This window comes from Neopelma chrysocephalum, unplaced genomic scaffold, assembly GCF_003984885.1.
Source record: "Neopelma chrysocephalum unplaced genomic scaffold, ASM398488v2 Primary Assembly neopelma1_106b, whole genome shotgun sequence".
NCBI classification, from domain to species: Eukaryota; Metazoa; Chordata; class Aves; order Passeriformes; family Pipridae; genus Neopelma; species Neopelma chrysocephalum.
Window position 1 is genome coordinate 3,073,429 of NW_020897771.1, and position 12,223 is coordinate 3,085,651.

Consider the following 12,223-nt stretch of genomic DNA (forward strand, 5'->3'; position numbering starts at 1 on the left):
GATCACTAAATTACTGAATGGACACAAAGTCAGTAAATGTCATTCAAAAAAGCTCCACTTCAGACACAGCACGGCACTGAGTGTTCCTGGTGCACTCCCACAGACGTCATTTCACTGCAACATTTGTAACATATAACACGTTCATGCCTTCAAACACAGCGCTATATGATTTTGAAATTAGATTTAAGTCGTGCAACTTCTGTAACGTAAGGGATCTTCCACAATAGTGAAGGATATGAAAGCAAATGGAACTATTTATCCTAGAAAAACATAGAGGAAATCTTAAGTCACCATTTTTCATTCTTGTCAAACTACTAATCAAAATGTCTTATTTTATGATTAATTCACTCCCCCTTATCTGTGCTTGAAGCGAAATGAAAAAACATGGTTCACCAGTGCCAGGTTTTTTGAAGTTCTCTTTTGGATGTACCTTCAGGACAGCAAGCCACAACTGCAGTTACATTAAAGGAGGACTATAGCTTTTTCAGGAAAAGCCAGGTGGTTTTTGGATTGTAGGTGTTATGTTTACAACATACAGCTTTCAGATACAACACACGACTTCTGGAGATTAACGGAAAATTGAAATTCCCCCAAACGAAGCCACTACGAAGAAAAATCTGAGGATGCCAAAATCTCAAGTGCTTACCTTTGTCATTGCTACTTGTTGGGGTTGGAGGGGGAAGTCCAGGCTTAGATTTGTCGTAATTGTTAAAGCTCTGGCTGCGTCGGTTGTTGGCACTAATAGAACCACGAGCTTTGGCCTCACTGCCAGCAGTGGACACCCTCGTGGTGGGACCTGGAAGTCTGATGAAAGAATTACAGCATGATTAAGCATACCTAAAAACGCACTCTGGGAAAGAAACTATGGGATACCATGCCTAAGCTGAAAATAAAAGGGTCAACAGCACAAGTATACACTCGTAAGGGTCTTTCTGCTTCCATAAGAACAAATCAAAGAATCATCTTAGATGAAAAGTATATGTCAAACAAGCTACAGTCTGAATTGCTTTACATCATAAAAAAACCCTGAGCCAAAATTAATGGTCACCTGCCATAAATCTTGTGAATCAGAAACAATTACAGGTAAATTCAGTGGAGCAATACCACTAGTACAAGGCTAAAACTAAGTGAGCCACTACTGTTCTTAAACCAGAGTGCTGGACATATAAGGGCTACCTCTATTTTGAAAATATCAATGAGATGGAATCTGGCTGCCTTTTCCCTTATAGAGAAGCACATCAAATCTCTACTCTGAAAGCTATAAAACTCAGCAGCCAAGCCCAGCAAAGCTTTAACTTAGTTTAATTATCTGAGCCTATAAAAATCACACAAAGTTTGCCCCGTCTTAGAGCAACCACATTACCAGTGAGCTGGTATAAGCCTCTGGTTTAAACTGGGCATCTGTCTCTTCCAGCATTTTCTTACCATAGCCTGTATTAACCAGATTTAGCTGATTAACTAGAAAAAAAAAGTAGTTAGGATTCTAGAGTAAGTAGACAAGCTTTCATGCTTTTCAGGGCAAAAGGGAGGGGAAGACTTTTCTAAAAAGCCCAATAGAATTAGGAAAGCCACTGACATCACCTCCAGGGACACTATGTGTGCTTGAGTCCTTCAAAGACAACGTTCATATGCAAAGTTCTCATGTTTGTACTGTATTTTGTGCACTAACAAGTACATATTTATACGTTCCAAAATAGATAAAATATTAAAAAATTAAAGATTTGGTAGTTGCTCAAAATGCATACTAAGGACTTAGTGAAACAGCTCGCTGCTTTGATGAGCAAGGGCATCCCATTAAAGATTGAAAGACAGAACCAGTTCACATCAGCTACAGTAGCACTTGAAGGGACCACTTTTTGCCTTCTTCGTATTTTCTGTGTGGTAGAATCTTTGTATAAAACACAAAAATCTAACTACTTAAATAATTTGTGTCAATAACAAGGTAAAATGAAGAAGTCCCAGTTGTCAGAGAGAACAGGGATGCAACCCACTAAATCACAATTGTGCCTCTGAGCAGGAAGAGAAGCCAGGAAGGAACCTGGCAGGGCTTCCTAAATAAATTCACTTCCCCAAGACCAGTGAAAAAATAGAAAATATGAAAAGAAACGTGAAGAGAAAAAGCAAAAATGTCAGCAGCTGCATGCACATGCTTTCAAAGCTCGAAAGAGTATAAGACATAAGGGCATCATTCAAATACAAACCCAAAAATTAATTTACAAGCTCAAACCACCACAGATCCGGCACAGCACATCATGGTTCTGAGGTTGACTTTGTTGAAACCTTTTAGAAGAGCATCTCAATTAATCCAACCTTTTTCAACACTGGGGGGTGCTAGAAAGTTGTCCATACTCATCATTGCAGCAAGGTGGACATGAGAACACCCCAGAGGTCCTTCATCCACTGTAGAGGAGACTACAGGGCAAGGAGCAGAGGGCAACCAGTGACAAACACTGTTCCTGAGAACTTGAAAGTCACCAAGACAAGAAAGTTCATTAAAAGTTTACTTTGTTTGACAGGAAACAAGCTAGGTTTCCTACACATCAGCTTAAAGTTATCACCCAGTTTTGAAACACTGAGTATGGGCCAACCACCCCAGGAGAACCCCAGTATGGGAGGGGAGTCTTCCAGCAAAGGTTGGCAGGAGGGAAGGGACAATGTTCCCATACTGATGGATAAGTAGGGACAATGTTCCCTCCACACATGCCCACACAGGTTTTGCAAATCTGTCACATTTGAAAATAAATAAAGCTACTCAAACCAAGTGACCACTTAAGAAGTGACAAGTTTTCCATCCAAGTCAGTATTGTCACTGCAAGTAAAAACACACCAAGAATAAAAAACCTCTGTGCTAAAAGCACCCTTGAAGATATCCTTTCTCTTAAGACTTTTTTTTCCCTCTGTAGAACTGACTGATTTTAAGCCCCTGCTTTTGGTATTAGGTCAAGATAATTCACAGCAGTGCCTGTGAAATCTAAGGGGGAAAAACAGGTTTTGAGAGTCGTTTCCAGGTTCTTGCTATTAGAGACAAGGTACTGAGTTTGGAGAACACTCTCCTTTACTACTCCTCAGCACCTCTGATAGGCAAATATGAACTGTCAAACCATAATTATGATCAAGGGAGAACATGAAAAGGAAGCATGGAACTTTTTTTAACAGGGGTTATTCTGCAGAGCTTCATTGTTATCATAAAAGAAATAAGATGCGGGAAACAAATCCGAATTTTACAGCAGAAATAACAATCTAGACAAACTGAATAAAGATCATAAGTCATAATTCACAAGCTTAGCAAAAAGGGTACCAATGTAAAACTATATACTATTAGAACATTTAAATATATCATAGTAGTAAAATAAACATGATTAATAACACAGTAACCCTTATGATCACTGAGATGAGATGGTCAGATGAGCTAGCATGCAAGTCATGCTGGGAGCCAGGAAAAAGATTGACTGAAATATTTATTAATCACTTTGAGAGAAATTACATGTGCTCAATGCGAGACCCTGGGCAGTGCAGGAGCTCTGATGAGACAGACCCACATGGTGCTGTCTGGCTCATATCATGCATGTGATGTTCTCCTCACTAGCTAAGACCTGATGCAAGTCAGATGGGGGTTGGAACTAGATGATCTTTAAGGTCACTTCCAACCCAAAACATTCTACGATTCTATGATTTCAATAATGCAGATCAAAATATAATTAGTGCAGTGGGGCAAGAACTCCCAGAACCATGTTTTGTTCTCAAAAGCAAAAGCTCATAAGAACAAGAAAATCAAATTATTTTCTTGTGGGCCAAAATGCATTCCACACCTCAAAAAAAAAAAAAAAAAAAAAAGAGAGAAAAAAATTAAATCCATCTAAAACTTTCACATTTCAGCTGTTTGTAAACACCTAGTTACAAACTGTTTTCAACAGGAACCCTAAACATGCATCCAGAATTATTGCAAAAGGATTATTCATGCTTTGCAGAAGATGAAGAAATGCTAACCTAGAAGACCTTTTCTGACCAAGAGTGAATCGGATGATTTTGCTTTGAGATGAGTCCCTGGGAGATGCACTGTGACAGGAAAGAAAAAGCGGAAGATAACAGTGAACAAAGAAAATTCTTTTTTAAGCCACTGAACTTAGTAACCAGCTTTAAGGAGGAAAGACCTTTGATGAATTGCACAGGAATTAAAACCTTCTTGCCCAAGTGTGACTTCAGGTCAAAACTCCTACAATTTGAAATTAAGTAATTTTTACGGAGTAATGAACGTGCAAATCTGCATGCAACCCCCAACTTTATTCCTCTTTTCCATCTCAATCCGTTATTATATGTATTTTCTGCAGAATCTCAGCACTTTTGGATATACTACGAAAACATGACATTTAAGATCTTCAGGATATATATATTTCAATCATTTGAAACCCAGTCTGATCCACACAACAAACTGAAAGTATCAATGTTCAAATGGTCCCATGGATCTCCGCACGTTTTTGACAGAAACGTTGCAGAAATATGTTCAAACACATCTTTGTTTTATGCTAATTATTTCCTGTACAAGCTTATAAGTGCTGTAGCAAGATCGTGTTTTTCAATTACACAAAGCTATTTGCTTGCACCCTAATGAGCATAATTCGTGAAGAAAGACAGAAGCAAAACCCAAATAAATTCTGAGTAGTCTCAATTGGAAGGCTCCAGTTAAACTGTTCATATTCCTCATAAAGCAGCAACTAAGCCAGCGTTCACCTCAGTATGTGTGAACACAAATACACCTTAATTTGAGATATGTAAAAACAAAAAAGCCTTCATACTTCAGTAATTGTGCAAACATGGCTTCTGCTTTTAATTCTGCCCAGTCATCCCCACTAAACCCTCACTGTCTCAGTGGTGGAAGGGTCAGACCAGCAGAAGGCTGTACATGCATTCACTGTGGTACAGCCTCATAAATTGCTTTTGTTCTAACCTGGACAGAGCACTTCTAGTATTAAAGACATTCAGGAAACAAAGACCCTTTCTATTCATCTGTACTCTGATTTAGGAGTGCCAACAAACACCAATTATGAAAATTATTTTTCATGTAAAGCCAGTAGCATATTATTTTTGACCAAGCAGCCTAGATTTGATTTTGATTGCCACCAGGTGTTATGAGCTTTATTTCTTTTACCACTGTCAGAGCCTTCCACTTCTTAGTGGGGACTGAAACTCTTGTAATTTGAGAACTGAAGTTGGTTTTCATATGCCTAAAAAAAGATGTTCTGTAAGGGCAACAAGGTGCGAGCTTTGTGACTAGAAAGAAGCAAAATAGTGAGAAAAACATCCTTTAAAAACACTGTGGTTCCTTGGTCTAGCAGGTATGTTAGTCCCATTGGGCTGCAGATTTCCAGCACTGAGAACATATTTAAACACATCTGTTTTGATTTCCAAAGGCACGAAGTCAACTGCTACTCAGCATTCCATTTCCAACACACTTTATTCTAGAGAGGAACTAAAGAAAGGAGTTTCTTTGGCTTTGCAAGACCTTTAGTGAGAAGCAAAAAAAGAGATAAACAATGAAAAAAACAACTTGAAAGGAAACTTCCTCACCTGGACTGCATTTCTGGTTGTGCTTTGAACTGATGCTGTGCAGCTTGCGGGGGCTGTTGGCACGGAGTGTGGAGCGGAGCTGGAACCCCGACCTGGCACTGGGATGGAGGCCCTGCTTGCTGGGACACTGGGGGAGCCTGCTGGGACGGATGGTGGTGTGGCTGCTGTTGCTGTTGCTTGTATCGAGATAAACTGAAGAAAAGGCCCAAGATGGCCTTTAGATTCCCATTCCTGATTTCTGCAAGGCAATGATCAGAAGTCACTCGTCAGCCACCAGTGATTTTTTTCTCTCTGACAGTACAGCGGGTCAGCCACTGTATCCCCAGAACTCTGTCTGAACCAGGTTCCTTTGGGATATCCTTTAGGACAAGTTTCTTTCTGCACATCTAATTGGCATTACAGTTGATTACCAGTGAGCACCAACAAAAAATAAATAACTAATTTCTTCCCTGCGGTGACTGAGCGATGTCTCACATTTCTGCTATAGTCTGTGTTAATGCCAGTCTGCTTCAAAAGCAAGTTCCTTTAGTTCCTTTAAACTTTTCCTTTACACTAAAGCAACTAAAAAACCCTAAACAGAATCCCCACAAAAACAAGTGTATTAATGACAGCACACTGTAAATGATTTCTCAGTCCTAAATTTGCACAAGGAAGAAAAACTACTTAGTTCTCACACAGTACTATATAATTTCTGGAATATCACACTAATAATTTCCACTAAGAAAGTCTGATGCAAGTTTTGCACTAGAAAATATGACTACAGGTGAAATAGCTGTATTAAAATAGATAATTACCAGTTTGATACTATCACTGGCTGATAAGGAATATATACCCAACACACTTAAAGAAAGCTTGACATTGAATACATAAACTTTTCAATTCCTAAATGTCATCCTGTTCTTCTACGCAGTATCAAATGCAAAAATGTAAAAGCAAACAGAAATAAAAAGATGAAGAGGTTTATCAGACCACACAGTTGATAATTAATATGCAAGAGTGCAAATTGTCTTGCAGACAACCTTAATGTGTCATGATTTAATTATTTACCATGTTTAATTTCCTAAATTTAAAAAGTGAATTAAGAAAGGTACATCAAACAGCTGAACTTCTATGTGCTGTACAGAGCACTGGAACAAATACAGCTTACTGCTGCCCTATGCTTTTATGTCCCGGGTTAGTGCAAGATGGGAAGAAAAGGACATATGGCAAGACATAAAGGCAAGAACCAGAATTTTGATTTCTGTTCCCAGTTCTGGCTGAAAGGTTGCTTTGAATTTATGATGGGCTCTGCTCTATCCTCTACTCCCTCTCCCAGCCACATTTCTGCTCACGTCTTGGCTGTACAAACAAGCTCCTGCTCTTAATCCTAAACACTTTACCCAGTAAATCTCAGGCTCACAGCTTAAAACTGTTGCTTTCCTTTCTGTATCAGCTTCCAGCTTCAGTCTCCTTGTCTACCTGCACCTCAATCTACTTTTTCTTCCTAACCACCAACAGAATTTACTTCCTTTCTTAAATTTGTTTCGGCCCATGTCCTCAGAGAATCCTAGACCTTCCCTAAGTGGCCCTGCCATCACACCCCGACCTAGGATATGCCTTTCGTCTCATGCTTCTTGACTCAATTTCCTTATCCATTTTTTATCTCCCTGCAGTCTGGCCCCTCCACCAGTGCTCTCTCCCATCACTGTCTCCTCACTCCCTTGTTTAAAGGATTATCATTCCCAGTGCCCTTCAGCAGACATTTTCACTCTTTGTTTTCTTGGCCAGTTTTAGTCTCTCCCTGAACAGTAGGGTCCCAATTAATCCTGCTTTTTTCCCCTTCTCCCAGTACACTCCTGCTCCCACACAGTGCCATGCACAAACACAACCTTCTCCCACTGCCATCAGCATCAGGCAGGTTCCTTCTCTAATCCGCAGGTTCTCTTCAATAATCTGTGCGCAGCTAGGGAGGACAGGGATGGAAGTAGACAATAAAGTAAAACAGACACAAAAGACAGCAGAGCACACTAAAAAGGATCTCCTTATCTCCAGTAAAGAACTCAAATTACTCATGGGAATTGTAAGGAAAGTAGCATTTAATCACAGGTTGAAGCATAACTAAACAGACCCAGAGGCACTGGGAAGCTTAACTGCACAAATACAGGCCAGAAGATAAAAGAAATTACCATGGGCCTGCTTTTTTAAACTTAGCAAAGCTATAAGCAACTGGAAACTGATTTCCATATGAAATGAGAGGCAACTATAACAATAACCCACCTAAAATCTGTGGCTTTCTATGGCTGCCTGCCTTCTGTTGTATTTATCAGAAGAGCAACCTGCTTTTGACTTTTTTTCTAAGGTGACCAAAACATGATAATCAAAAGAAAAACCCCTTTAATTAGTTAAAGCAGTCGCTTTCCCTCTGGATTTGAAGCAAAATATTTCAAACCAGACTTTCAGAGGTAGCCCTGTTTCTCTTATCTTTAAGACTGAGGTAATTCTCCTGGCAGTTCACCCCTGCACTTTGTACAAAAAGAGTATTTCAAAGAGTACTTCAGCCTCACTGTGTTCTGCCCATCAGCATAGTCTCAACTGCTTCCTGCTTCAAGTCCCCTCCAGTCCATGGTCAGCTCCAATATTCGTATTGACTTAGATAAGGACAAGGATGTGACCCATCCATTTTAAATGTGGAGCCAAAAATTACTGTCTTGGATATTGGAAACAAACACTTTGGATACTTGAGAGGGAATTGGAACTTGGCTTTCACAGGAATTCCCACAAATCTACTCTTTGGAAATTTTCACCCTGGAATATCTCTGTTGCTGCTTGTTTCCCACACAGCTGGAATTTCACCCCTGTAACTTGCCAACCATCCTTCTCTGTCTTCACAAAAATCATTGGGTTTGGTGGAAATGTAAAAAAGAAAAAGTTCAGGACAGAGAAAAGGTAAAGAAAGGCTGACCAGAGAATGGATTGAGAGCAGTCTTGAGGAGGGAAGGCTGGTGGGGGCATTGGTTGACAGGAAGCTCAACATGACCCAGACATATGCACTCACAGCCCAGAAACCAACCGTGTCCTGGGCTGCACCCAAAGCAGCGTGGGCAGCAGGTGGAGGGAGGGGATTCTGCCCCTCTGCCCTGCTCTGGTGAGTCCCCACCCTGCAGTGCTGCATCCAGCTCTGGGGTCCCCAACACAAAAAGGACGTGGACCTGCTGGGAGAACACCTCTGCTCTGAAGAGAGGGGAACCGCAGTACTGCGGACTGTGTACACCGAACTCCATTTACCTACAGAAGCGTGAATGTCATTTCAGAGGCAAAAGCTTGAGCTGTGGTTGTTCCAAAATCTAGAGAGGCATTTTCTTTCATCGTTTTATGGTTCTGTGATTTGTGCAGCTGATCATTATCCAGCTAATCTGCAACTCAGAAGAGGTGCAGCTGCTATCTAGGACATCAGTTTGATTTTCTACTTCACATTTATGTCCTCCATAATCTTCAAAATCTTGGCAGCAAGGAAATATTGCATGGAAGGAGAGCTAGCTTCGCTGGGCAGCTGCAATTCCAGGAGTCTAAAATCTTGCTCAGTGTGGAGACAATTTTAAGAGCGTGGGTGTGGAGAGACAGCTCAAAGCAATGGACAATAAAAAACTGCAGCAAGAAGAGAAATTGTCTCCGTAGTCTTCTTTACAAAAGGGGATCTTAGGATCTAAAAATCTTTGATAAGGGAATGCATTTTGCCTCCCTGTTGCTGGAGAAGGGGACCTGCTTCTAGCATAATAACATGGTCATCATCAGTGATTGCAGATCCTTAGGATCTCCACTGCACACATCCATAAAAATGGACTATGTCTAAGTGGTACACACATATATCAAAGCTGGACTTTTCAATACTGGAAGGATATGACACATGAAGTTCCAAATTATTTCAACATTTAGGAGTCATCCAAATTCCAGCTTCGACTCATTAACTTCCCTGCACACTAAAACTGCACTATTGAAAAATACATGTTCTTAAGCAATCCAGGAGACTTCAATGATTATTCCTGTTTGGAAGCAATCATAGCCTTTTCTTTCCTCCTAGATGAGGATCTGCCAGTGAAGTAAATAAATTATTTGCATTGACCTAGCAGGTCTTGGCAGCTTGCACAGAAACACTGGCTTTTTGGTAATGGCACTCTTCATTTTAAATGATTCTGTGTTCCTCAGCACAGTTTAGGAACGAGTATAAAAAGAAATTTACTTTATTGTTGCATTCAAAGTCTTTTATTTTATAAAAAAATAGTTCCTTCCCTCCCCTCTCTAGTTGTCACACTCTTCCTTCGGTGTTAGTGGTAGAGCCAGTAAAGGTTCTCATTTGTGTGTTGGCAGCAAACATTATGGGTCCCTTCTTAGCTTCCGTGTGATTTAATACACTAATTCCTACACAGTGTAAAAGAAAGGAAGAAACACCAAATCAGCGAAGCCATGGGATAACATGGATCCTGCTGGGTCTGACTTGAGACTTGGCAGGAGCACCATGAACATTAATCATGCTGTCCCTTCCCCAGCGTGAGCAACACTACGCTGCCAACTTTGTACACCCAGACATTTTTCTTGTCAACTACTCTGCTATTTCACTTAGATTTTGCCTTGTATCAAGCCAGGTAAATAATGTGAAATTTATTGTATCTTTAGAATATTTATACATACCACGTCAAGGTCAAAATTGGCTTTTACAACAGACTCCATGGCATTTTCTTTTTCATCATTTCCTGGTAAATAAACTTTCTGCTGTTTGAAGTTTTAGCTCACACTTTCTTTTCTTGACATGAGATTCCTCCTGATTATAACTGAGCAATCAAGGCACTTAATGCTGTACTCGGGCAGAGCTTAGTAGAGCTTCACCTTGGAGGAAAATACTTGTTTCTGTTCTAAACCAGCTTAAGGATACACCTAACATTCAGCCTCCTCTTCTATTAGTTGTGGTATATTCAGCTTAGAACAATGTGTACTAAATATGTGCTATTTTGCTTTCCACACTTACAAACCACCTCAAAGTTAGCGACATCGCATTTCAAATACACGTTTTACAGTGACTTGTAAGATCCCACAGACTGGGATGAGGTAGGAGAGTTCCTTTGGAGGACAGCAAGGAATGTTTTAAGCTATTTGCTAAACTGTTAACGTGTAATTTTAAACTGTAATTTTTAATGATTTCTTTTTAAATAGTAGCTTCAATTTTCCAGTAATTTTATATTTTTTTTCTATTTTTATGGGGTTTTTACATGTAGGTACATATGTAAAAGCTGTGTACACAATGGTTTCACCATCAGGTACATCCATTGTGGTTATCTGGCAAACATTCCATTAACATCTTTTTTCATCAATAAGGAAAAGTGTGTTTCAGCAAAGACTTCAAACCATGCTCATAAGGTATGTTTTTGATTTGTGACTAAAGTAGTGTTGACAAGGCACCAGTGCTCTGGCTACTGCTGAGCAGTACATGCACTGTGTCAAGGCTTTCTCTTTATCCAACACCGACCTGCCCTGGGGCGTAGGATGGAGGTGGGCAAGAGGCTGGAAGGGGGCACAGCCAGGACAGCTGACACCCATGCTGACACCCAGCTGCCCCATGCCATGTGACATCACATTCAGTCACAAACATTGACATGGGTGGTGGGAGGGTGTTGAGGGTGTTTCCTGGCAGGGCGTCTGTCTGCTTGGGGGTGATGGTGAGTGACTGCCTCAGCATTGCTTGTTTTGCATTTTTCTTCCTCTTTCCCTCAGTCATGAGACTACCTTTATTTTGATCCATGTGTTTTGTCACTTTTGCTCTTCCTATTCTCTCCCCATCCTGCCAGGACTGAGCCAGCTGCCAGACCAGGTCAGCCCAGCACACCTACACATCCTTTCCTGCCTTCCTCATTTGAGCTGTAGGATTCCTTCAGAGAAAACAAACCATGTCTTTAAATATACAGGCACTCCAGTTAATGGCACACAAGCGCACGATTTGGTGCTGTAACCTCCTCCTCCAAATTGAGCTCAGAAAGAGTCAGTCATCAAATGTAACTTGAAATCTCACCTGATGCCACACATTTGTTCCGTGAAGCACTGATGGAGACGTTAAATAATATATTCAGCTACTGAACCCAACTGCTTTTCCAGCATATTTAAATAAAAAATACAAGTGAAAGCTGGTGCTGAGGATGACAGAAATCTGTTTGATCTCTTAATAACATAATAGTGAAACAGCTTCTGAGCCAGCAGGTAACGCTGGCAGGTATCACGCACTGGCATAAAGGAATATAGCAAATTGAGTCATGTTTGGGTTTCAGAAACATTCTGGTGTTCTTCAAAAGCAGAATGATTAATTAGAAGTCAAAATGTCTTCTTTTTTTTCATTTTGGTTCAAAACATTTGGATTTTATTGTTTCATGCATTTGGAAGCAAATTTTTAAAAAAATAACCTTTCTTTAAAAAAGAGAAGAAAGCAGGACAGTTGTTCAGATATGAATAATTGAAGACAAAGGAAATAAGTTTCTTTCTCAAAAAGCAAGCAACTGCCAGCAGTTCATTTATATCTGTAAAATGTACACTGCTCAGTGTGTCAATTTTAGAACTGAGATAAGAAAATTCTGGTTTTCAACAGAACAGAAAGTAACAAAAAAGTGACTGAATTCTAATTTAGTTTCATTGATTATTT

The 12,223-nt window shown here is 40.1% G+C and overlaps 1 protein-coding gene across 12 annotated transcripts in view; it reads right to left on the reverse strand.

Annotated features, from left to right (window-relative positions):
* NAV2 (neuron navigator 2) overlaps positions 1–12,223 on the reverse strand; it is a 389,060-nt gene that overhangs the window by 124,556 nt on the left and 252,281 nt on the right. For 7 of the 12 annotated variants that reach the window (XM_027696300.1, XM_027696299.1, XM_027696295.1 and 4 more), the window contains exons 5-7: positions 5,566–5,803; positions 3,988–4,056; positions 647–804 (exon numbers count right to left, since the gene is read on the reverse strand). In XM_027696300.1, coding sequence (XP_027552101.1) covers positions 647–804; positions 3,988–4,056; positions 5,566–5,803 — 465 coding nt within the window. The remainder of the gene's footprint in view (positions 1–646; positions 805–3,987; positions 4,057–5,565; positions 5,804–12,223) is intronic. The other 5 variants (XM_027696304.1, XM_027696303.1, XM_027696298.1 and 2 more) reach the window with 1 other exon arrangement.